The following is a 27,725-nucleotide window of genomic DNA, read 5'->3' on the forward strand; positions in this document are numbered from 1 at the left end:
GTGATCTGTTGCTCATTTGTTTGAGTCAATTTCGATAGCCGCACTTCTCAAACTGTGAGTTAAAAATTACACCTTTGCACACCTCTTTTAACTGTAAAAACTTATTTCTATTCTTACAAAATTATTTATATTTATATTCATTTATGCTTATTTATTTTTTATGTGGCATTTAGCCATTTAGATGGAATTTAGTTTGCTTCTCAGCAAATATTTAGCAAGTTATCTACTACTCATTTGTTTAATAATTTAAACCCCTACAACAAACAACAATAAAGACAATTAATTGTGAAAGTTCATATATGAATTTCAATAATGCTATGATACTTGATACAAATTTAATGCACAAGTCCAAAGTTTACATATAACGTATGGAAGTTAATTCATCATTATTGATATAACAATAGTTATCCCATTAGTAAACAAAAACATTAGTCTATTGAATAGACCAGAACTAAGCATACAAATTTACCAATTCAAATATGCATTCTAAGATTCTAATAAAATTGATAAAAGAAGAGGAAACCGTTATTGAAAAAGATATAGTACAAACTCTAAAAGCATATAAACTCAAAAAACTCACAAGACATATAATAGAGACTATGAATAGGGGTTAGCAAACGTTCGGTCGGTTACATAACCGACCGAATAACCGAATAACCGACATCACCTTTTTACCATCGTAACCGACCGAAACCGACCGAAGGTTGTTCCACCAACGACCGAAACCGACCGAATAGAGGGCTTCTTCTTGCTCCTTACCTTATTCGTATTCATTCTCCTGGAATCCCAATTGGCCGATGAACTAATCGGTAATCACGGCGGGCACCGACACGTAAATGAGGCAGTGAAGCCCAGTCCTCTGCACTGTGTAAAGTTCTTTTTCTGGGTAAGGGTGATAGGTGGGCCATGAATGTGGCTGGTGGGATATAAGGGTGCCAGAAGAACAGAAATGGTGGATTTGGAGTGGCTGCAAGAGATAAGATGAGGAGTGGAAGGTAGAGAAAGAGGACCGGAGGAAGGCTGCGGAAGAACGAACATGTGTTTAGGGTTTAACATGAGTGGGTTGTAATATTTATACTACGGGTTGTTGGGTTTGGGTTAGTTGGGTCGGATCATATTTGGGTTAGATTTGAAATATTAGAATAGTTCAGGTTACTAAAATGAGTTGGATTAAATATCAGACTTGGTTAGTTCTTTCTCAACATGCATTAGTTCGGTCTTAACATATAATGTTTGTAATTTAAAAAAAAAAAAAAAAGGGATAAAGATTATTATTATATACATCAAATTTAAATTTGTAAAAATAATTGTTTTTTAATGTGTGTTTAAACATATTAAATATGGTTAAATTTCAATTATTTTTTAAAATAATTATATATATAGTGTGTGTGTTATGTATCATGCAGGTAGAATAATTTCACTATCAATGTTGTGTTATATTTTTCTAAATTTGTATGTTATAGCTATCAACAAACTTTAAAGCATCTTGATATGTTATTGAATAATATTTTTTCAAATCATGAAAAATTTTATAAGGGTTTTCTAGAGTTAGTAGTCTAAAATGACATAAAATTTTGATTCAGTGATTCAACTTGTCGTTGCAGTAACTCTATAAATGCTATGTACACAAAGTTTTTAATAATTTATAATTTTAAATTCAAATTAGATTATTAGTAGTTTGTTTATTATGCATGTTGTTTTAATTTTTAATAAATATAAATTGTAAATGATTTTTTTAGATTTAGGATATTTTTTGTCTTATGGCATATAATGTAATACATGTATTTAAATTTTATGAAATTTTATTTTTATGTATGTAAAAAAAAAACAGTATATGTTATGTGTAATATTTTATATAATTTCATACTCATTGTTTACTAAATTTCATTGAATACTACTAAGTCATAATTATAAATTGTATGATTGTATTTATAATAGTATTTTCATTCTTATTAAAACATAAAATATTATGTATTTATAATAAAAAATATAATAATATATATTATTTCATTTTCAATAAATATATACGTAATAAATATTAATCCTAACACATAATTATTCTTTTTAATTTTTTTAGTTTTATGTTTGTAATAATATAGAAATGTTTTAAATTAATTAATAAATACAAAAGATCAGAATATGTTTATTTAAAAAGATATAATTTCTTTCAGTGTTAATATATTATAGTTAAAAACAATACATGCAATTTTATTGCGTATTTACTTTTGTTTGATTTTATTAGTTTAATTTATTTTTAAAACTCTATCAACAATAAAATTATTTAAATATTATGGCATGCATTCCACTGGTAGATTGTTACAATTATAAAAAGTACATTTTCTATGTTTATAATTTGTAATTGTGATCATAGTTATATATCTTGAAAGTCGGGCTATTCTAGCACCAACATTTAGTGTGGTAAATTCTATAAATGAATAAATGAGTGACTTGAATGTAGTTGGAGGTATGACATATTTAAACTTAGAGATAGTGTCTCTGAATATGATTCAAATAATGGTATCCTTGCAAATGTACACACTCCTGAATTCCTAAATGGGTTGCGAGCCTTGAGTGTACGTAATCATTCATCAATATTAAAGATTGGTTCAAATGTAATGTTGTTAAGAAATATAGATCACTGATTTGATTTATGCAATGAGACTATATTAATTGGTTGTCACCAAATTGTCAAAACATGGTTTAGAGGCCAAAATAATCTCCGGTAACAAAGCATAAACTAAGGTGTTAATTCCTCGAATGACTATGACCATGTTAGATCTGAAATTCTAATTTGAATTCTAACGAAGACAATTTTGGTAATGCTTTCATATATAAGGACTATCAATAAAAGTCAATGACAAACACTATCACAATGTTGGATTGCTATTGAGAAAAGAATTTTTTCTCTGTGGTCAATTTTATGTTGTTACATATAGAGTTAGAAATCCCATGGTCTCAAAATTTTGATTTGTGGTGACTCTAAAATTTGTAATTCAACTACTAATGTTGTTTACCAAATTCTTAAAAATTTGAAAATATAAATTTCTTTGTACTCCCTCGGTCCTATTTTATGTGTCTGGTTCGGTTAACGAGACTTGACTGAAGTTATTTTTAATTCAACTTTTCATAATATTATGTTTAACATTAATATACAAAATCTATATATTTACAAACTACGCTAAAAGTACTGTTAAGCAAAAAAAAATCAAATTTAATTAAAAACAAGAAACATAATAAAGAAAATAAACAAAAAAGAAAGAATTGGTTTGACCAATAAACAGTAAATAAGACAGATAAAAATGGAGTATTACACTTTTAATTTAGTTTATTACTTTTAGTATTTATCTATATTAAATATCAATTCCTAATTTAATTGCAAATATATATGTTCATAATTGTATCATAACAAATCAATATCAATATATTTATTAAATAACAAAACCATATAAATAAATGAACCTCATATTTCATTTTTATATATGATATTTAATACTGTAACATTTATAGTTTTTAATAGCATAGCATAATTTTAATATTTTAAATATTTAGTCCGTGCATTGCAAAAAGCCAAAACTCAAAATCAAAAATTACATATACATACAACATACTGCATACATACGATTAAGTGTTTACTGCCAATTCACCAAAGCCATAAATCAAAATAAATGCCCAAAGTCCAAAGATTAATTGTTTACTGCCCATTCACCAAACTTACAACTCACAGGTCACAAACATATTACAAATTAAAACCAATAAAAACTAAAAACAGTTGAAGAAGCCATGTCGGCTTCTTCGTCCAAATCAGGATGTAGAAGGCAAAAGTCGTGGGAGAAGATGAATAGGTGCTAGCAAAGGTTTATCATTATCGATCATTATATTTTTTAAATAAAAATTATTTTTTAATTAAAAATTAACACGTCATCATGTTTTACTTCATTTTTTCAAAAAAGTTAACTTAATTGTAATAACTTGACAATTTTAAAGATCTAATTATTTTTTTGCATAAAGTTTAATTAAGAGCTTTAAAAAAAAATAAAAATTTAAGAGCTTATCATTTTCTCAAATAATTTTTATTTGTATTTATCAATTAAACGTTTCATTCAGAATATTGTAGGCCGGCATAGAACACATAACAGACAGATAATGCTTCAACAACTACATTAAAAAGGGATTATTATCATTATATAATTATTTATTTTACCAGTGCTGACTCCAAGGTTAGCTGCAAGTGATTGGATGATAAGAGCAAACACTAATCCGATGAGAACGACCCATAGCAGCTGAATAGAAAGCAGAATATTACAAATGTCCATCAGATTATTAAAGAATTAAAAAAAAAAAAGAAAAAAAAAAGAAAGAGCAGCACACATTATCTTATAATAATAATCATATTGTTTTATTAATTACACAACAAAATTAGGAACTCTGATATATATATAGAAGAGCGCATGTAGTTGCTACCCGAAGGTGTACTCGCAGAGAAATTTACTTTGTGAGCCTAACTGATAAAGGAGCACAAGGATATAAATTAGCATAGATTGTCTGACCGACTCAAATAAGAATGCCAATAGGCAACTTCCATAGAGAATCGAACTTAGAGATTGAAAACTTGCTGGTTAGAGTTACTCATTTTAACCAATTAAATTGATAACTTATTTATTTACCTCATATCGGTGGTCTGCCCCAGCTTGCAAATCCGTTTCCACTATAAAATGCAAAATTTTAGAACAATAATTAAAAAAAAATTACAAACATTATAACCAAAAGATTATAAACTATATATAAAAAAGGAGTATAAACAGGTACTTTTAACTCAGTCCAAATTAGTAAAAAGTGTCATGTCATAAAAGTTGACTTGTTATATAGCAATACCTAAGCATGAGAAGTTTAATTAATGAAGTGGATAGGATTAAGCTAAGTGAAGTAAATTAATTAAAATTAAATACTCACGGTTGCCACGATCCAGATATGCTAAAGAAACCATGAAACCAGGTCCAACATACGAGATGAACTTTCTCCACCCAGGTTTCTGTGTTAATTCATTTAATTTAATATTAATAATAGAATGATTTGTTCATAAAAAATTTACACTTAATAAAATACTAACAGAAAAAAAAATTTTAAAAATTACCTGCACAATAGACTGTCGGACACTCGGAGTGTCGGACTGACTCGGCGTCTCGAGCTCTCGGCCGACTGGGGCACTGGGCGGAAGCCAGAAAGGGGTGGCCGGAGTCTCGACCGACTGGGCGAAAGGTGTAGGCGTTGCCGCGTTGGGGTGAAGGCATGAATCGTAGAGACTGAAACAATGGAAGTCGTAGTACCGTGGAATAGCGTATAGTGGTGATTGTGGTCTGTGGATTGTGGAAGTCAAGTCGAGAATGGCGTGGTCCGGTGGTCACGTGGAGACCGGAGAAGACGAGAACGAAGAAAGCGAGAAGCGAGCGGAGTGAGTATGTCTGAAATAGTGAAATCTGAATTGCAAATTCCCAATTGCGATTAGGTATTTACTCTATTTAGCTAATTAGGAATTTAGATAAAGGATTTAGGTGTGGGCTAATGCAGTAGTGGGCTACTGGGTCTAGGCTAAAGGCTGAAATGCTTAGATAAAGGATTTAGGTGTGGGCTAATGCAGTAGTGGGCTACTAGGTCTATGCTAAAGGCTGAAATGCTTAATGGGTTGATATATTAATTTAGATATATTAATAATATATATATGTATATAATATTATATGTCGGTTATCGGTCACCGACCGATTACCGACCCCCATAACCGTATATTAACCGAAAAACCGAAAACCGAAAAACCAAATTTTTTTTGGAAGTGATAACCGTAACCGACCGATAACCGCTGTTTTCGGTCGGTTCGGTTATCGGTTATCGGTTAGCGGTCGGTTAACCGACATTTTGCTCACCCCTAACTATGAAAGCCAGTCAATCCCAAAAAATCATAAATTCAAGATTTAAGTCTTTGACAATTAATAGTATATTAAAAATTCATAAATTCGTAAAACAAAAAAAAGTTTAAGTCAATTTTATTTTATTTTTTCTTTTTTCATAATTTAAGATTTTCACACTATATTTATGAAGAAACAATCTTCAAAGCACCACATCGGTTTTAAGATTGAAAGGAAAAACTGTATCCGTATATCCATTCTTCTAATAGATCGCGACAGAAAATAGTAGGAGAGTACTGTAAATAAATCAATACATCAATAATAATAACAAAACATATATTGGCAAGTAACAATTCGAAAAATAAAAAACATATTTCGAATATAAATGATAAATCCGAAAATAAAAATATGTAAATGGAAATAGAAAGATCCAAATCGCGTATAACACATTTTCCTTAAAACCGATTCGCTACCTCCCATGTTGCTAGGAGCATTGTAGTGTCGATCTCCCAAGATAAAATGATTAACAATAATATAGTTGAACACTCAACCAATATTATTTTTAGCGAAGTAGAACAAGGAGTCAAGGATTGAACAAAAAGTTTGTATCTCCTCAACACTCAACTATCTTGGATTATTCAACCACAACTTGTAAATTAATCCAAATAGTAATACAAATAGAAGGGATTCACTACCTTGAATTATTCAACCATAGCTTGTGAATTAATCCAAGTAATAATAAAAAGAAAGAAATTTGAACAAGAGATTTCCACTTATTTCTTTCTTCTCTGCCAAAAATGAAGAGAAAACCATTTGTTTCTCTTCTTTCATTTCCCCACGGCAGCTTCTCTCTTTCTCTTCGTTAATCCCTCTATCTCTCTTCTCTTCTCCTTATTTTTTCTTCTAACATAACCCATATAGATAAATATGATTGATTCTAACTAGCAAGAAAGACAATATAATAAGACAAAAAAAATTGAATGGAGTTAAGCTTTGGATATGGTGATCCGGCGTGGGAAGAACTCAAGGAAAGAGGGAGACAAAACATTCCCCATTCCAACAATTCTCTCTTTCCACCGAAAATATAATAATAATAATAATAATAATAATAATAATAATAATAATAATACTAATAATAATAATAATATAATAATAATATATTTTAACATTTTTACATTTTTTTTACCTTCAATTAAAACCTAACATTTAACAACCACAATAAGACAATAAAGCTTATGCACATAATAACGACAAGATTATCATTAATCATATGTTAAAAAAAAAGATTACGATTAATCACAACAAACCAACCATCAACAATAAGCAAATCATATTCAATCACAACAATATTCAGAACCAAATCATAACTTCATTTTGAGAGATCAAATCATAAAATCATCTCCATTAACAATAATAAAAAAAAGAGAAAATATTAATTAAACAAAATTAAATGTGTCAACTAGAGCAATAATACCTTAGTCGCGTAGAGGTTTAGAGGAAGTAGAGTACTTACTGAGTAGGCTGGTCGCTTTCGTGGTCTCACAGAGTAGGACTGGTAGAGGACTCGTTTTTCGCCACGCCCGTTGGTGATATTCGCTGATCTAGGTCTGCGTCTGTGAGAATGAGAGAACTAAATTGCACTTCTGTGAGAGCGCGAGATATGCCGTGAGCGTTCATTGACCGTGAGAGTGAGAGTGAGAGAGTTAGGCTTATACATGGAAAATTTCTTGGAATATATACAAATATGCCTATTCCTTTGGAATCACCGCCAGTGACCTTCGTTTGACCATGAAGGCGACGGCGGAGCTACGCTTGCTCGACCGGCGACACGGGCCTGACAAATTGGTGATTGTTCCGATCAACTGCTTAGTTCGGGACTTTGGCATGTGTTAACGAGAGTGTACGTTGGCGGATCGGGCCTGCCTACTCACTTTAAGCGGTGTCATCGGCGTTGAAGGATCAGTCCTGGCCTGTCTCCTATTTGGCCTTGACTCTGGATGGTTGAGGTTGTTGAAATGTCGGTATTAGGGCTTAGCAATAGCGATTAATGTTCTTGCTTCCCACTATCGATCCGACTAGCGACCTCTCTCTCCTAGCGGTCTGCATTTCTCTCTCTCTCCTAGCGGTCGGCATTTGTCTCTCTTCCTTTGCAGTTATCTGCGTTGAATGTGGATATCTATAGAAAGGATATGGCTAAAGAATGAACATGATGAAGGGCAATACTTGGTCGGGTATGGGCCATTTCTACAAGCGTTAGCCATATATTAGAATGGACATATTTTCCTCCTTGGAATAAAATCATTAGGAAAAAAATTTAATCCTCACATTATTTTTTTTCAAAAATTTTCTCACATCATTAAAACAATTAGTTGTTGTCTTATTGATATGAAGTAGTCATTTATTGTGTTTTATCACGTTTTCAGTTCTGGGACCTTTCTCTACAACTTTATTCAACGACCTGTGGTTTTTTACGTTTGACTTAGTTCAACCATGCAATCCTTTTCGAAAAGCCGTGCACGCTTTACGCCTGAAGAAATTCGTGAGCGTAAAAAAAAAAAAAAAAAACAATCATGGAAACAACTGTCATCACAACAACAAATTCCAAATGAAATGCAATGTTTAAACCCTCAGAACGCGTCTGAACAACCACCACGTCCTTCACCTCTGCCATGTAATACAGGTGCTGAACAACTAAATCGATATTAACAATGACTTTATAAATTTGTTTTAACACTGTACTAATTGTCGTAACTCTTTTTTTTTCCTGGTTTATTGTACGGCGACATTATTCATCTGTGTATGTGCCATTTGGGACAATGCGCACATAAATTCACCAATTATAATCCTTTGCTTATAAATCCACATAATCTATACACAATGAATGATGAACGCCATGTCCTCTCATTGTTTATTGGTTAACGCCGTGGAACAACAGAACCGTTTGTGCTGCCTGCTATTCCTGACTGTATTTATTGTGGCGCTAAACGCATTCAGTATGAGCCACCTGCTTTTTGCTGTTGCAAGGGAGAAGTTGTACTTGTATCAAACGAAATGCCTTTGGTGTTGAAAAACCTGTACACTGGAGTTGATGATGCTTCAAAGAATTTCCGTACATGTGTTAGGACTTATAACAACACATTTGCTTTTACTTCGCTTGGCATTCATCAGTATGATAAAAATCTTTGTAAGCGTAATAAAGGCATATATACGTTCAAAGTTCAAGGGCAAATATATCATTTTATCAATGACTTATTGCCTGATGGTTGTCCGCCGCGCAATTTGCAACTCTATTTTTATGACACTGACCATGAAATTCAAAATCGAGTTGAAAGTGTTGCTAGATTGGAAGAGAACATTGTCAAAGCTTTGATAGAAGTCATGTCTTGCAATCCATACGCAAATTTCTTTAGAAGTCTTAAGGATGTTGTTCACTCTGATGACTTTAGTATTTTGTTGAACTCTTCACCTTCATTGGATCAAAGACTTTATAATTCGCCAACTGCTTCTCAAGTTGCTGCTGTATGGATTGAAGACTATGATGGAGTTGAAGATAATAGGAATATTAGGGTATATGCACATTGTGGTCGGTCACAAAATATCCAATACTATTATGGTTGTTATGATCCATTACAATACCCTTTGTTATTCCCGTTTGGTGATGTTGGATGGCATGAGGGTATTCAAAAAGTCTTGCAATCGAGGAATTTACAACCTCTTGGTTATGTAAATTCTTTATCTATTAATGCAAACACTCAATTATCTGTTGATGATCTAATTCGAGCAGAGGAAGCGGTGTTTCGAGAAGGTAGGAAGCGCTCCTCAATATCGTGCAGAGAATATTATGCATACAAATTTCAGGTTCGAGCAAGTGATAATTCTCTATTATTACATACTGGAAGATTATTTCAACAATTTATTGTTGACATATATATTAAAGTTGAAACACAAAGGCTAGATTATTTTAGGAAAAAACAACAGTTGTTTAGGTCTGAAAACTTTCAAGGCCTCGTTGATAGCGTTGGAATGGGTGCTGTGTTTGGTAATGAGGTCGGACGCAGAGTTATTTTGCCATCGTCATTCATTGGAGGTCCTAGAGATATGCGTGGTCGATATATGGATGCAATGTCCCTTGTCCAAAACTTTGGCAAACCTGATATGTTTTTAACCATGACATGTAACCCTAATTGGCCTGAAATTAAAGGACTTTTGCAATACAATGACGACGCACAAAATAGGCCAGACTTGATTGCAAGAGTGTTCCACGCAAAAATGCAGGAACTTAAGAATGATATTACAAAGAAACAATTTTTTGGCGAAATTGCTGCATACACTTATGTAATCGAGTTCCAAAAGAGAGGATTGCCACATGCTCATTTCCTTATTATTCTAAAAGACAAATGTCATGCAATGTCTCCTTCTTTTGTTGATAATTTTGTATCGGCAGAAATACCAGATAAACATCTTCAACCTACGTTGTACGATCTTGTAAAAAAACATATGGTTCATGGTCCTTGTGGTTTTCTTAATCCAAATTGCCCTTGCATGACACAAAGGAAATGCAAATCCGCACCTACTTGTAAAAGTAAATACCCCAAACTATTTAGCGATGCCACTGAGTTTGCTGATGACTCTTACCCTATTTATAAGAGACGCAATACACCTTTTTTAGTTCATGTTAAAGGGTTTAATCTTGATAATAGATGGATAGTGCCTTATAATCCCCAGTTATTACTTAAGTTTGATTGCCATATAAATGTGGAAGTCTGTGCCAGTATTAAGTCTGTGAAGTACATTTATAAATATATTTACAAAGGCCATGATAGAGTAAGCATGACTTTGGGTGATAACACTGATGATCGTGTGATTGATGAAATTAAAGAATACCAAAATGCAAGATGGATTTCGCCCCCTGAAGCTGCATGGCGCATATTTGGATTTGCAATTGCAGAGATGAAGCCTGCTGTTATACAGTTGCAGATACATTTAGAAAACTCACAATATATCAATTTTTATGGCCATGAAAGGATAACCTACATAGTAAGCAGAGAAGATTCGTCTCGTACTATGTTAACTGAATTCTTTGCAATGAATCTTTCAAGTGATTTCGCAAGAACTTTGAACTTGCTTTATGTAGAATTCCCTTACTATTTTGTTTGGTGTAAGTCAAGCAAGTCTTGGAAACCTAGAAAACAACTTACAGTTATAGGCAGACTTGTTGCTGTTAATCCAACTGAGGGAGAACGGTATTATCTACGACTGTTATTAATGAATGTTAGGGCCCCAACTTCGTTTGATTGTTTAAGAACTGTCAATGGTCAAATCACTTCATCTTTTCGTGATGCTGCTGAGAAACTAGGATTACTTGCAGGAGATTTCATTGTTGAAGCATCGTTGAATGAAGCAGTATTATTCCAAATGCCTTCAAGTTTGCGGACTTTTTTTGCAACGCTTCTCATCTTTTGTGATATTTCCAATCCTATTTCATTATGGATGAAATACAAAACACACATGTGTCAAGACTTATTAAGGACAGGCTTGCACACCAATGCTGAGGCTGAATCATTAGTCTTAAAGATGATTGCTAATATAGTACAAGAAATGGGCAAGAAAACGAAAGACTTCTGCCTATTTGATCTATTGGAATCTTACGATTTCCCAGGACGTGTTACTAATGAGATTTTACATGAAAAGAACCTTCCAGTTTCTGAGGCAGATCTTTTAGCTATTCACAAACTTAATGCTTGCCAGCGAGCAGCTTTCAAAACTATAACAGATGCTGTTTTAGGTAATAAACCTAGTGCATTTTTTGTTGATGGCCCTGGTGGTACAGGAAAAACATTCTTATATCGCTGTTTACTAGCATTTGTACGTTCTAAAGGTTTGATCGCCCTTGCAACTGCAACTTCTGGCATAGCTGCATCTATACTACCTGGCGGTCGCACAGCACATTCTCGCTTCAAGCTCCCACTTGATGGCACTGATAAGTATGTATGTAATATAGGTAAACATACTGCTGATGCGAGTTTACTTCGCCATAGTAAATTGATTCTTTGGGATGAAGCATCCATGGCACATAGGAATATAGTTGAGAGCCTTGATATAACACTTAAAGATATAATGGATTGTCAAGATTTATTTGGGGGAAAAGTCATTGTATTTGGAGGAGATTTTAGGCAGACATTACCAGTTGTAAGACATGGAAAGAAGGAAGATTTCATTGCAGCATCTTTGGTTAAGTCAACTTCTATATGGCCGCACATTTGTCGTTTGACTTTAGTTGAGAACATGCGTGCACAGGCTGATCCTACATTTGCAAGTTACTTGATGAAGATAGGTAATGGCACAGAACCTGCTATTTACCAAAACAAAATAAAAGTGCCTTCTCAATTTCTTGTACAAAAATGTGGATCAAAGTCTTCGTTATATGCATTGTTTGATGCTGTATACCCTGATTTACATTGTTTCTTCAATGACCCATATCCACTGATGGACAGAGCAATTTTGACAACGAAGAATGAATTTGTTGATGAGATTAATATGCTTTTGCTGGAAAAGTTCCCTGGTGAAAATAAAAGTTACATCAGTTATGATGAGCCACTTGATTCAAAGTACTTGCATTGCCAAGATTATTTACATACTTTATGCCCTCCTGGCTTGCCTCCTCATACTTTAAGCTTGAAAAAAAATAGTCCTGTAATCTTATTAAGGAATCTAAATCCATGTGAAGGCTTATGCAATGGTACACGCCTAATATGTGATATGTTTGGGGATCATACCATAAGTTGCATTATCGCAGTGGGGGAATACAAGGGTAAGCATGTATTGATACCTAGAATACCACTTCAACCATCAAAGGATGAAAACTGTCCAATACCATTCAAAAGATGCCAATTCCCCGTAAAAAGTTGTTTTGCAATGACAATAAATAAAGCACAAGGCCAAACTCTAGATTTTGTTGGCCTTTACTTGAAGGAACCTGTTTTTAGCCATGGTCAACTATATGTCGCGATGTCTCGTGCAAAGACTGCAGCTTCTTTGAAAATCGTAATATGCAACGATTTTGATGAATCGACATGCACAAATCTTACAGAAAATGTTGTTTACGATGAAATCATCAAGTACATATTATGACGGCTTAGTTTAATTGTGCATCAATTACAAGTGAGTATAGTTTGCATTATATTATTCTATAATCAAACAATTATTATTTATTCTATCAAACACCTCACGTAATTTTCTTAGCATAGCCTTCCCGCTTACCCTTTTTTTCGACATATCCAACTTAAACTCCAAAATAAAAAATAAAAATAGTTTGCACTTTATAAATTAACATTAAATGAAGTAATAACATTACAAACATGCAAGATAAAATTATTTATAGTGTAGAAACAAATATAATTAAAAACTTAATCCAACATAGTGGTTCACTAACCTACTTAAAACTTAGTACATAACTTAAAAATTACAACAGAATGAATTACTAGCATTTTTAAAACTTAAAAACAACAATTCATATGAACTTATATTTGTATTAACTTTTTTCGTTCAACATATTTGCTTTGTTTCAGAGTTTGGATCTACTCAACCGTACAAGTTCAAATATTGTAATTTGTTGTTGCCTAGGTACTATTTATTTTGTGCATCATATATAAGATTTAGTTTAACGCTATTGTATTTTAATTACTTTAATTAAAAGATTATGCTCAATATGTTTATATATATTTTGTTCAAAGCATATATATTTACACTTATACAATAATAATAATAATAATAATAATAATAATAATAACGAATGTTAGGTTAGAAATGGCTTGTGAACATATGACTAGCTTAATGACAACAATTTTATACGCGACTAACAGTATTAAATTTCCTTAATTGTGTACAGCATGGAGGGACTAGTGTTGATACCTGATGTTACTACTGAGTTACCACGATGGCGGTGCAAAGTTGTAGTGGTACAAAAACTTAATACACAAGAATCAAGGAGAACACCAGGAAAGAAATATAAACCCATAATATTGGAGGATGAGGCTGTAAGTTTTTAAATTGATCACAAATATTAGGCCTCAGTATTAATGTTCTAAGATGTCCCTATCTTATTTTATGTCAAATATAATTACATTTCGTTAACATATATGTACGTATTTGATACTTCTTTCAGGGTAACAAAGTGCAAGCAATGTTGTATGACAAAGACATTGATGGGACGGTTGATAAAAGACTCGAGGTGTCTTCTACATATATTATATCTAATGCATCGGTTAAAGCTGTCGTAGGTTTTACAAATTTACCTGATCCAAAGTACATGAATATTTGGAATATAACGAGGAGTACTATGATTCAAAAACTTAGTCCTGATGAGGCAATTGACATATCTGGACATGTCCAGGCTCATCTGAGCCCATTTCACCATATTTTTGACTATTTTTTATCTCGCCGACCAATAAGTAAGTCAATTCTTTATTTCATTGTCTTTTAGATTTGTTTAGTTCCTTATTATTATTATTATTGTTATTATTATTATTATTATTATTATTATTATTATATTATGGTTAACACTTGATTTATGCATCATCAATTTAGTTGCTTCTTTTGTATAACTATAGGCATTATGGCGATTGTTATATACAAGTTACCACGCCAAATTGTGGTGACCAAAAATGGCGAACAAAATGTTCATGATTTTGTTGTCATGAACGAAGAGTATAAATCTTAACCCGTTTCTTGCCTTACTTATATAACAATTATTTACTTTGTTATATGTTATCATTTTGTTTATATATTATGTTTCGAATTTCACTTATAGATTGAAGCCTATTATGCTAACACTTTGGGGAACGTTTGCTGTAAACCAAGGGGTTCAACTTGAATTACAACTTCGGCAAGGGAAATTCCCCATTATACTTGCTGAAGGATTGAACGTTAATGCATTCCAAGGTAATATTGTTATGTTCTTCCAACGAGTGCATTAAATAATTTCTACTTTTTATATTACATACTTGACATTTGTGTTTAATTAGGGTTGTCACTGAGTACACTATATAACACATCAATTGAAGTTGATCCTGTTGGCCACGTTGCAAAAGTCCTTACTGATTGGTATTTTTTAATTCCTTGTCACTTATGTAGAATATACCAGTTATTTGACCATGATAATAGTGATTGGTTATTCTTATAGGAAGGACAAAAACTCTGAACTCATCTACAAGGAAATTGTAGATAAGACTTACCTTGATTCATTGCTTGCATTGGCAGACCCTATAAGGCAACGAAAAACATGCCTTTCATCTCTTGAAACTGGATTTGAACAAGTTAGTAAACATTTCATTTCAACTGTATGTCGAATGTCAAATCGCCTTTTACATTTAACCATCAATCTATTTACTTTTAAAGCTTTTGACCTACTTTTGTGGCTCTGCATTACATTTAGAAACCAATTGCATGGGTGAGAGGCAAAATTAGATTGCTTAAGCGTGATGGTTTCGACTACTACGTTGGTTGCAATTACTGCAACAAAATAGTCCACTCAACTGAAGGCTTACAACTCCAATGCATGAACTGTGGACAAACTGATGGCATCACTGTCAAAAGGTATCAAAATATATATCTTCGTTGTTTCCTTAATACTTAAAATTCTAATATAGCATGACTTATATTATGTTTTTGTTGATATACAGGTATAAGGTGGACATAGAAATATTTGATAACGTTGGAAGTGTACGCGCAACAATGTTTAATCATGAGGTGCACCGACTATTGTTACTGACGTCGTCCAACATACCTACCTGCGAAAACGATGGTGCTATGCTCCAACAAACACTCGATAATCTTGGGCTTGTGTTTGCTCTCAAGAAAAACACCATATTCAGTGAACAAAGCACAAAGTATACAGTAGCGTGTCTGTGCAACGATGTACAGCTAGACTTAGCTGACTCAAACGATGGTTTGTTTAGGCAATCGTTGATGCTAGGAAATCCCACGAAAAGAAGGCTTGATTTTAGCCAATTATCGGGAGACAGTGTAGACGATTCGCAAGCAAGCAGTCCACCAAATGATAAAGGGAAAAAGCCTAAAATTGGTTGAGCCAATGAATACTATGCATATTATGTACCTAGAAAATAATGTTGAATTTTTAAAGGGTTTCGAAAACATGTGGTAACAGTTTAGTTAAGCCATATTTCCGCCATTCCTAACAAACTATTTGTATTTTCGTATTCCATTTCAAAGTGTTTTTCGACATCAATAACTTATCGATCATTTAAACTTGCAACAAACAACTTTTTTTTTGTTTAAATTGAAACTTTATTTATTCTACAAAATTTACAATCTATATCAAGTGGTGCATGATATAGATATTTTTAAAGTTATATGCTTCAAAGAAGAAAATATTAAAAAAACAAAATATGCTTACACATAATTTTAAAATGGTTCTGATAATTATTACGTAAAATATTAAAGTAACCATATATACAGTTTTTTTTTGTCCCATAAATTAAAACTGGAACCCTTAATTACAAGCAAATGTTAAAGTAACAACATATTGAAAAAAAACTGGAAAATATGTTTATACATAATAAACTGTTGGCATTTTTCGAGAAAGGGAGGACAAACCAAGAAAACATAAGCCCATGAATAAGAAATTAAAGTTTCATTGGGTTAAATTAGTTAATTTGTTACATATTAATGGTACACATACTATCAAATTTATACACATCGTAATTTTTTTTTAAAAAATATATGCTCGTTATATTTCAGTCCTTTGTGAAATCCATATGAACAGTAAAACTTTGTAAACATTTGCACATAATATTACTTCTAATTCCCTCCCTTCACCTAAAATCGTTAATCCATACACAAACAAACTAATTTAGATTGGTCAAAAAATAGAATTATATAGAGTATAATTGCATGATAATTATAAATTTATGTTGTATTATTGGAATCTGGAAAATCATTCTGTACAAACTCTAACACTTCATCTATTTCTTCAGGCATTAATTCGGAAATATCAGGAAATGTATGACTTTGCAACGAACTCTTATGAATTGTTGAATTAAAGTATGACAAGTTTCTATACCTTTTTTTTTTTGAGCTATTCCTGTCACATTTGTTTCTAAGTCTTATTGTTGTCTCACCCAACTCAACATTTGGGTTTTGTATTATCAATTTTTTCTTATCTTCCAACTCTTCAATCACTCTTTTTAGCTCGCTTTCGTCTTGGATTCCGCCAAATTCCTACAAAATAATTTGTTATTTCTCCTTAAATAATATAAGGCTGATAAATAAGCATTACTTAATTACCTTGACGTTTTTTAATAACCTCTCCAAACTCACGAGTTTTCGTTGAGGCCAGAACAAAATTCCTAATTCTTTATACCTTTTCTTTAAAATTGCTCGACCAACATGTAGTTCATCTGCAGCTTGATCAACGGTCATATAAAAATATTTAGAAAGCAATTCTAAAGTTAATGTATTAGGGTCACGATAAGTTTTTTTTGTCCTTTTTCTTCTAATAAAGATATTTAGATTTAAATTTGGTAAATCTATCTTTGCAGCTGTATTATCTTCCTCGACAATTAAATCAACACTATCAAATACATCAACAGGATTTGTAGCTAAAACACCTGCATTTACAAACAACTTGTTAAAAACTATTAATTATTAAAACAAGAGTTACCTACAAAATGTTAAAACCTTACCAATAGTTTCAGTACATTGTGGTTGAGTACTGACATTATTTCCACCTGGAAGAAGATCTCTACTTAGAAGAGGTTCACTATCCCTTAGTGGTGATAGATATACCTCATCCCAAAATGAATTGTTACCATCAGAAGAACAATCATTTTGTTGAAGCTGATATGAGCAAGTAGCAATATTTGCCATTTGTGAAATGCATGCACTAAATGTTTCAGGGATTAATAATTTCTAAAAGTGTGAATAAGTGTTAAGAAGAGTCTAAGACCAACAAAACCACTAATTTATAGCAAAGGACAACAGTTTGTGCAAACAGTAAGAAATACTTTTTTAAGTCTTTTTTTCAACGAGGGCAGTTTTTTTGTCAAATGATAATAGTTATGTAGCCGACACTGTTAAAAACATTTGCGCTTTTCAATTAATTTTTGATGACAACTGTAAAGACATCTGACATTTGTACCAATTTTTTAATTTCCTTTGTAATTACTTGCTTGGCATTTGTAGGCAACATGGCATATATAAAACTTAATAATGCTTTTGCTTATCAATGTTCAATTTCATCCGCTGCTTCATTTATGGGCAAATGAAAATAACTTGCTATCATTTCCTTACTTACCGTTTTATAATTACAACGAGTTATTTTTAACCAATTCTTCTGCAACAAGTTCAATATCATCATGCAATATTGGGGGGCGAAAGCTCAGCTTTTGCAACAAGTTATGCTTAAATCATAGGTCCAATAAATGTTATAAGTTTAAAACAAGTTGTATTTCAAAGCTAATATATTCACATTTATCAAGACAAAAATAATAATAATAACGACTTTTAGGTTAGAGATGGGCATTAGGCAGAAAATTAGCTTTATTAAAAGAATTTCCTATGCGCCTTAAATTGTTCCCCCTTTTTTTTAAAAAATTGTGTATAGCATGAAAGTTTTAGCTTTAATACTTTATGTTACTGCTGAGTCAAAAGAATGTACGTGCAAGGATACAGTGGTACAAAAACGTAATACACGATAATGAAAGAACATTCCAGGGAAGAAATATAAACCTATAATATTGCATGATGTTATTGTAAGTTTTTAAATTGATCGCAAATATTAAGCCTCGGTGTTATCGTTTAAAGATGACCATATCTTATTTTATGTCAAATATAATTAAATTTGGTTCACATATATGTATCTATTTGTTACATTTTCCAAGGTAAAAAAGTGCAAGCCATGTCGTACGACAATGACATTTGTTATATACATTTATGGAATATATTATGCGTTGTAAATGATTACAATTTTATCTTATGGCTATGAATGACCTCTCAATGAGCAGTAGCCTAACTTTGGCATCTACAACCTCTTTATTAAAGAGTTTACAAAATTTATTGATATTTAGAAAAATACTTATTATTCAAAAATATTATCAAAAGCCATCAAGCAAAAGTTTAAACGATTCGTCTTCTTCTGTCGCAAGTGAAGGTCGATCAACAGTTAACGGCAAGGCAGGATCAACAATTAATGGAGGAATATGAAGGGGATGTATAGGAAGGGTGGGAGAATGAAGAAGACTCATCATCTCCCTATACTTTATCTTTCTGGTACATGAATCCCTGAGCCTAATATCTGCTGGATTCAACTTCAAATTCGGATCGCTTAGCAACATTTCCCTTCTACTTTTTAGTTCCTTCATTGCTTCCTTTATGTCATGGTCATTTTCGATGTTACTAAATACCTGTAAAACATTATATTAACATTCACCTTATAATGATACAACTTTGGAAAAATAAAAAAAACTACCTGAGCTTTTCCTGATAGCTTTTCCAAGCTCACTAACTGTCGATATGGCCATTTAAAGATTCCTAATTCTCTACACCTTTCCTTCAAAATCGTATACCCAACTCTCAGTTCCTTGGCGGCTCGATATATAGGCAGATGGAAATATTTGGAAATCATTTCCTTGCTTATTGTGGATGAATCACGAAAAGTTCTTCGCGTATTCTTCCGCTGCCTATGTGCAAGAGTTTCAATCATACTCCTTTCTACAACTACAGAATCTGTAGTCATATTCCCTCCTACACTTGCGTTACTTGCAACTGGAAATGTATTTTCCTGTACAAGTATACCACTTGTTGATGCCATAAGATTTTCTTCCGTACTTAAGTGGTTCATGGCTGCAACAAAGATGAAAAAATATATTACGTCATCGCCATTGCATATCAAGAAAAAAACATATGATTACCAGTAGCCTCAAGCAGTCCTCCCATATTATGCTCAATACCCCAAAATGGATCAAAGGGTATGTTCGGTAACAATCCATTACCAAAAGTTGATATCCCATGTTGTTGATCCCATAAAGGATATTTGCTAATATCGGAAGATGTACAAGAAATTTGGCTTGGAAAAAATGAGGCAGGAGCAGCATCAGCAACATCAACCAATAAAGGATATCCGATAACATCGGAAAATGGATAAGAAATGTGGTTTAGTAAAGATGAGGAAGGCGTAGGGTCGACCAACTCATCACAAAAGGAATACTCCGTAATATCGAAAGATGGGTCAACAATTTTGTTTGGAAAAGATGAGGAAGAAGCTGGGTATGCCGTATCATCCCATAAGGAATACCTAGCAATATCATAAGTGGTGTAGGAAAATTGGTCTGGAAAATAAGCTTGGTTCGCCATTTTTTGAAAAAATGACGTTCAAAAACAAAGAGAGAATAGAAAAAGATAATTCAGTGACAAAGAATAAGGTAAAACACCATTGAGGATAGTAAATGATGGAGATTCTGAGATTTGAAATAGCAAACATACCTTTCAATGATGTCAGATATTAAGCTTGTCAAAAAACAAACAGCTCACGATCGAAAGTAATTGGTCGCATCCGAATCGTAAAAAAAAAAAACAGTACACTTGACAATCGTGCCAAATTTTAAATCAATTATGTCGGCTAATTGTCCAAGTGTGACAAAAGTAAAACAGTTAAAAAGTTATTATATGTAAATATAGTCCAACCATGAAGTGCTTATGTGAGGTTGTCACAAGCGCAATAGTTCTTTGTCGGATGTCATTAATCATGCTAAATTTATCCCCAAAAAAAAAATATTCACACGCGAATTTCAAAAGTAAAATGGAATCCTAAAACCATTTGGTTGATAGATCATTTGTTTGGTTTTCAGCCGAATATAGGAAATAAAGAGATGTTATGATTATAATTTCTTTCTATGCCTGATTGAAGATTAGGATCCTTTAACATTTGCTCCCTTTGATTTTCTAGCTCATTTATAATTTCTCTATGATCAGTATTCCCTTCGACATTTTTTGCTAATCGCTCCAAGGTACGCAGCTTCTTATATGGCAATTCATCAATTCCAACCTTCTTACATATCTTCTTCAAAGAAGCTTTCTTAATCTTTAACTCTTTCACCGCTTGATTCATAGGCAGATGGAAGTATTTAGAAACCATTTCGAAATTCCAAAGTCCTTTGGATGGTCTGGTATCATTCCCTATAACTACGATTGAAATTTCTTCGACATTTACAGCTTTAGTAGTTTCAACATCTGCAACAAAAAAAAAAAATATATATATATATATATATATATATATATACACATACATATATATTATGAATACAACTACAGATAAAGATGAACAATAATTACATCTTTATCTGTAGTTGTATACACACATATATATTATGAATACTACTACAGATAAAGATGAACAATAATTACATCATTATCTGTAGTTGTATTCATAATATATATATATATATATATATATATATATATATATATATATATATATATTATGAATACAACTATAGATATATATTCATAATATATCTGTATTCACTATTGTTAATTTTAAATTTGCTACATCTATCTTTGCAGGTTTATTATTTTCCTCCACAAATAAATCAACGCTATCAAATACATCAAGCTCATTTGTCGGTAAAACACCTGCATTTGCAAACAACTTTTTCAAATAACTATTACTTATTACAACCAGAAATTCAAAACAAATGTTAGAACTTTACCAATAGTTTCATTACATTGTTGTTGAGTACTGGCATTATTTCCGCCTCCATAAAAATCTCTACTTAAAAAGACAGTCAAGATCCCTTAGTGGTGATAAGTGTATCTCATCCCAAAATGAATTGTTACCACCCAAAGAACAATCATTTTGTTCAAACTGATATAAGCAAGGAAACAAGTTTTGCATTTCTGAAAAGTATGTGGTTAATGTTTAAGTGATTGATAATTTCTAAGGGCTAAAAGATTAAGGATGTCAATAAGTGTTAAGAACGAAAAAAAAGCATGAATTTATTGCGACGTTCGACAACAATTTAAAAAGTGGTTAATACTTGTTAAGTTTTTTTTTCCAAGAGCAATTTTTTTTGTCAAAGGAAAATATTGAATTAAAAAACTGTTTAAAACTTTTGGGCATTTCAATGAATTTATGCTGAAAATTTTTCAAACGATCTCACTTTTTACCTTTTTACTATTTCACTTTTGACAATTTTTGTGTTGTCGGCCAATATGCTGTTACCTTTTGATAAAACGAATAACATCAATGACTCTCAACCATGCACTATTTTCTTTTTCCAAAATTTGATACGGAGTATCTTATATCATTGGAATGTGTGTTTGACGTTTTAAATCTAGAGAGCTCCATTTTCTTTAAACCAATCAAGCAGCTATCCTCTTCTTTTACTTCTGAATAAATAATTACTTGCATATTTTCTTCACTTTTAAGAGTTATCTTTTACTTTCTTCTATCAAAAGATGGCAAATCATGTTTCCTCCTCCTCTGCATTCACTAATCAACTTGGCTACCCTTCCTCAGATGCTTCAGAATATCCGTTTTGGGATGCACAATGTGAACAATTCTCATTGACTTATTTCAGTGCAAAAAATAATGATGAACCCTTGCTAAACATGGACTTTGATCCATTTTGGAACTTTGAACGTAATCTGGAACGTCTAATCGAGGCCACCGGTAAGCGACCTACTTTAATTTTGTACATTCACATGTGATGATTTAATATATATTTCTTATTGTCAATGTTGCAGCCTTGAATCCACTAGGTATGGATGAGGTTCTTCTTCCCTCTGCAAGTGTTATACCTATACAATGGGATATCACCCCGACTTCGAACGCCGTAGCTGTTAACCAGGACACAAGTACTGGTACAAAGGAGAGCATGATAGAGAAAATAGTGCGTAGACAGTCCAAGAGGACGCAAAAAACTTTTCGTGATCCTTCAACAATAAGCAAGGCAATGCTTTCTACTTATTTCCATATGCCCATTTATAAAGCCGCTAAGGAACTAAGAGTTGAGTACAGAATCTTGAAAAGAAGGTGTGAGAAATTAGGAATCTTCAGATGGCCTCATCGACAATTAGTCAGCTTACAAAAATTATCCAAAAATGTTAAGGTAAATTTTTTTATTACACTTTAACATCATTCGATCAGTATTAATCAACCGTTATACAGGAATTGGGTAGCATTGAAGATGACCCTGAACTGAGAGAAGTACTCAAAGAAATAAAAGATAGAAGAGAAATGATGCTAACAAATCCACATTTGAAATTGCATCCAGCCGAAATAAAGCTTAGAGATGCATGTACCAGAAAGAAAAGGCATAGAGAAATGATGAGTTTTATTTCTCCTTGTACCCTTCCTGTTCCTTCATTTGTGGTTGATCATATTCTTCCTTTAACTGTGGATCCACCTTCACGAGCGATGGAAGAAAATGAATCGTTTCAGCTTTTGCTTGATGGCTTCCAATAACATTTTTTTATAATATCAATTCTCTAAGAAATTTTAATATTATCAATTTTGTAAAAAATACCATGCAAAATATATTGCCCAAATGCATGTATGAATGTATAATAATGCAAATATGTCTATATAAATGTATGAAATTTTTTTTTAATGCATATCTATCTTATCTTAATACCCAATTGTCATTTTTAAACTAAACCCTAGCTCCAACGAACAAAGTGGTTTGCTCCCGAACTTGCGGTTTTAGATTTATCATATCCACTAAACAAAAATAAAATATGTTCTCAATTTACCAATCACATGCACCATATTCATCAAAAGTGACATAAGGACTTACAATATTTTATTGTCATAATAAGTTTATGAGAGGTGCTTATGTGAGGTTGTGAGTTGTGACAAGCGCAATAGTTCTTTGTAAGATGTCACTAATCATACTAAATTTATCCCAAAAAAATAGAACTTTTACACACGAAGTCCAAAACTAACCTGGAATTCTAAAAGAATTTGGTTGATAGATCATTTGTTTGGTTTTCAGCCAAATATAGGAAATAAAGAGATGTTATGATTATAATTTACTTCAATTTTTTCAAATACTTAAAACTGTAGTTCATAAGGAAGAAGGTAAACATATACTTTACGTACATACCGCATCTATAGCTAAGGTTATCTCCTTCCATTTCTTAGTGGATGGTTTATACACCACCCTTGGTGGTTAATATGAATTCTCTATTTCTCAAGTTTTTAACATATCTATATCACTCCGATAATGGATATTATTCGTCACCTAATTTCATTCTTACCTCACCTTTTATGGTTATTTTTTTTTACATTTGAATTACTTGTTATTGAATTTTCAAGAGTTTGCTCTATTTCTCAAGTTTTTAACATATCTATATCACTCCGATAATGGATATTATTCCTCACCTAATTTCATTTTTACCTCACCTTTGATGGTTATTTTTTTTTACATTTGAATTATTTGTTATTGAATTTTCAAGAGTTTGCACTATAAAACAGGAAATATTTTCATTATTAAAATAATATTAAGTGCAGGAAAGCTACATTGTATCTTCATTCTTAGTTTTTGGGAGAGGATTACCATAAACATAACATGAGCTCGCAAGAGGAGCATAGTAAGAAAGTTCCGTCAAATTTCGATACTTTCTCTTCTTAAAGTATGAAACTTCAAGTTTATTTCTTTCTATGCCTGATTGAAGATTAGGATCCTTTAACATTTGCTCCCTTTGATTTTCTAGCTCATTTATAATTTCTCTATGATCAGTATTCCCTTGGACATTTTTTGCTAATCGCTCCAAGGTACGCAACTTCTTATATGGCCATTGATTAATTCCAACCTTCTTACATATCTTCTTCAAAGAAGCTTCCTTAATCTTTAACTCTTTCACCGCTTGATTCATAGGCATATGGAAGTATTTAGAAACCATTTCGAAATTCCAAAGTCGTTTGGATGGTCTGCTATCATTCCCTATAACTACGGTTGAAATTTCTTCGACATTTACAGCTTCAGTAGTTGCAACATCTGCAACAAATAAATAAATAAATAAATAAATAAATAAATAAATATATATATATATATATATATATATATATATATATATATATATTATGAATACAACTACATATAAAGATGTCATTATTGTTCATTTTAAGAAAGTAAAATCCTTTACCAGCAATTAAATTGAATCGTTCTGCTTCAGGTTTGAAATCCCATAAGCCATCAAACTCTGTATAAAAAAAATGTGTTAATACATTAAATGTATAAGGGTATAAGTAATTACACGTTTTACCTTTACCAATCTCTGAGAATTGTTTTGCAAAGCCAATAGTTTTATTTGTAGGCATCAATGGAAGTGCCTCATACTGGTAATCCCAGATATAATGCTCTGAGTAATCACTACAAGGGCATTCAACCTGATTAGGAGAAGATGAAGAAAAGGCATAATGTGCCATTCTGCAGGTATATTACTTTAACAACGAAGAAGGAACATAGGATAATACAATCGATAGTTTAGAAAATGCAAGGTTGGAGGCAGTCATTTGCTTTATTTAATAAGGAAGGAATGGAGCATAACAACTGGCAATTTCAAATTATACGCGTATCCCGAGGATTCACATGCAACAACAAAAGTCAAAAGAACAGTTCACAAAACTTTTATAAATTTTTTTTTTTTTCAGTTTTTTTTGTGGAATAGAACTATTATGAAAAATTTTGAGTTTGGCATAACTTTTTTTTAGATTAAGATTGACAAGAATTTATATGCATGTATAAGTCTTCATTTGAAATTGTTTATGTTTTAATGAATGCAACAATGTATTTTTTTTACATTATATTAGCTATTTGTCCATTTATTTGAATCTAAAATAGTAGTAGCAAATAGCAGAAGTTTACATTCATTGTTGTACTCATGTTTGAAATCACAGATTTATGATTCAATTATAACATCATTTAAAATATGAAATATTGCAATGAGTATTTTAGAAATTACAATTTCATACTTTACATGATAATTGTTATGTGATAATTATTTTTGTGTCACAGTTTGCTCTATAATTATGTGAATCATCGGTAAAGTATTTTTCAGATAATAAATATGTGTTATAGGTCCTAAATGTTAGATTTTCCCACTAAACTCATTTTCGATATGTTTATCAAAATTATGGGATAAATATATAATTATGTCCAATTTGCTAAATACTATGTGAAAGAAATAAAGTATAAGCCAAAATATATAAACTGATGCATAATTTTAAGGGTTATGTACTTGATAGAACCAAACGATAAAAGTATGGAGTATTGATTCAGAATATATTTTTATTCATCGTTATGCAAAAAATCAAGTACCTCATCTATTTGCTGAGGATTTAATTCTAGATTATCAAAAAATTGAGGAACATGTAATGAACTCTCAGGTTGGGTTACAGGAAGGTAATAAGAAGAAGAACGTTTACATTTATTGCATTTTTTCCTATACGAAATATTACTATTAATAGTAACTCTAAGTTTATTAGTTGCCTTATCCAATTTCATTGTTGGATTATCAAGCAACATTTTCTTCTTATTTTCCAAATCGCTCTTTATCCTTTCAACCTCCGCTTCATCCTGAATATTCCCAAATTCCTACAAAAAGGAAATTGTTATCTCTCATTCAAAAATATCAATTACTAAGTTGATAAATAAACTGCAAATACCTGGATATTTTTTACCATCCTTTCCAAAGTCAAGAATTTCCGGTTAGGCCATTCGGAAATTCCTAATTTCCTACATACCCTCCTTAAAGTAGATGAGCTAATCAATAATTTCTTTGCAGCGTCAGCTTGTTGCAGATGTAAATACTGAAGCATCTCTTCTTTAGTTATTGTGTTGGGATTACGAAAGGAATTTTTAATCCTATTTTTCCCAAGTAAGACATCATTACTAATACTTCCTACAGCTATCCCAGAAGTGGCATTATTCTCCTCCATAAATGCAATATTATTCTGATTTTTAGCCACAACGTTCGTAGCTAGATCACCTTAATAAGAATTTACCCATTAAAACAATATATATCACAAGAAGTAAAGTTTATGAAAAAGTGTAACACTTACCAACAACTTCGTTGAACTCTAATTGTAAATCCACTATATCTTGAACATAGGCTAAATCCATACTCGTTTGAGATACATTAGTCCTCAATGGTGATATTTGAAAATCATTCCAAAATGAATGATCATCGGTTGAGTCATTTTTATGAGGAAGAGAGGAAGTAGAATGACTTGCCATTATGAAAAATCATAAACAAAAAGATAAAACTAAGAAGAGAACTTATAATAAAAATGTTGAAAATATAAAAAAGATGTGAACAACAATTTAATAAACTGAAGAAAATATACCCCAAATGGAGCATCCTCATCAACCGACGGCTACTGTATATGGTAAAATGACATCTATTGTTCGAAAGGACAGCTACGTTGACAATTTGCACCACTGTTTCCAAAAAAAAAATCTACTGTTTTTATACAACTTCTGCACATTAAATTTTCTTGATTGGCACACCAATTTCCCTCGAAATAATCAAAAGTCTTCAATAGTCTCACATGATGTTTAATTAAACTGTTAAACTTTTATATAAATTAATGATTCGATTGGCATTAAAATCTTCTTAAGTGTAACTCACATTGTTTGTTGTTTTGTCTTTGTTCTTAGATTTATCACTTTATTAAACTTGTAACACTTTTTAGATATGGCAAATATTTAACTTTGTAATACACGGAATATAATATACCATAATGCTAAATAATCATTTACTCCATATGTTTATCTTGACAAAGACATATAAATTAAAGTTTAGACA

The 27,725-nt window shown here is 31.8% G+C and overlaps 3 protein-coding genes across 3 annotated transcripts; all 3 read left to right on the plus strand.

The window, feature by feature from the left end:
• The first annotated feature begins 8,948 nt into the window (after positions 1 to 8,948).
• LOC116029085 lies at positions 8,949 to 13,028 on the plus strand. The gene has a single exon (XM_031270967.1). The coding sequence runs from the start codon at positions 8,949 to 8,951 to the stop codon at positions 13,026 to 13,028; it is 4,080 nt and encodes a 1,359-aa protein (XP_031126827.1).
• Positions 13,029 to 14,117: 1,089 nt separating this feature from the next.
• On the plus strand, positions 14,118 to 15,983 carry LOC116029086 (replication protein A 70 kDa DNA-binding subunit A-like). The gene is made up of 7 exons (XM_031270968.1): positions 14,118 to 14,347; positions 14,507 to 14,603; positions 14,707 to 14,837; positions 14,921 to 14,999; positions 15,079 to 15,211; positions 15,331 to 15,491; positions 15,578 to 15,983. Exons 1-7 carry the CDS (start codon positions 14,206 to 14,208, stop codon positions 15,981 to 15,983), a joined length of 1,149 nt encoding a protein of 382 aa, XP_031126828.1. The 5' UTR covers positions 14,118 to 14,205.
• A 6,387-nt stretch (positions 15,984 to 22,370) lies between these two features.
• LOC116029087 (protein RKD1-like) lies at positions 22,371 to 23,379 on the plus strand. The gene is made up of 3 exons (XM_031270970.1): positions 22,371 to 22,584; positions 22,659 to 23,023; positions 23,083 to 23,379. Exons 1-3 carry the CDS (start codon positions 22,371 to 22,373, stop codon positions 23,377 to 23,379), a joined length of 876 nt encoding a protein of 291 aa, XP_031126830.1.
• The last annotated feature ends 4,346 nt before the right edge of the window (positions 23,380 to 27,725 follow it).

Source organism: Ipomoea triloba, chromosome 9, assembly GCF_003576645.1.
Source record: "Ipomoea triloba cultivar NCNSP0323 chromosome 9, ASM357664v1".
Taxonomy (NCBI): Eukaryota; Viridiplantae; Streptophyta; class Magnoliopsida; order Solanales; family Convolvulaceae; genus Ipomoea; species Ipomoea triloba.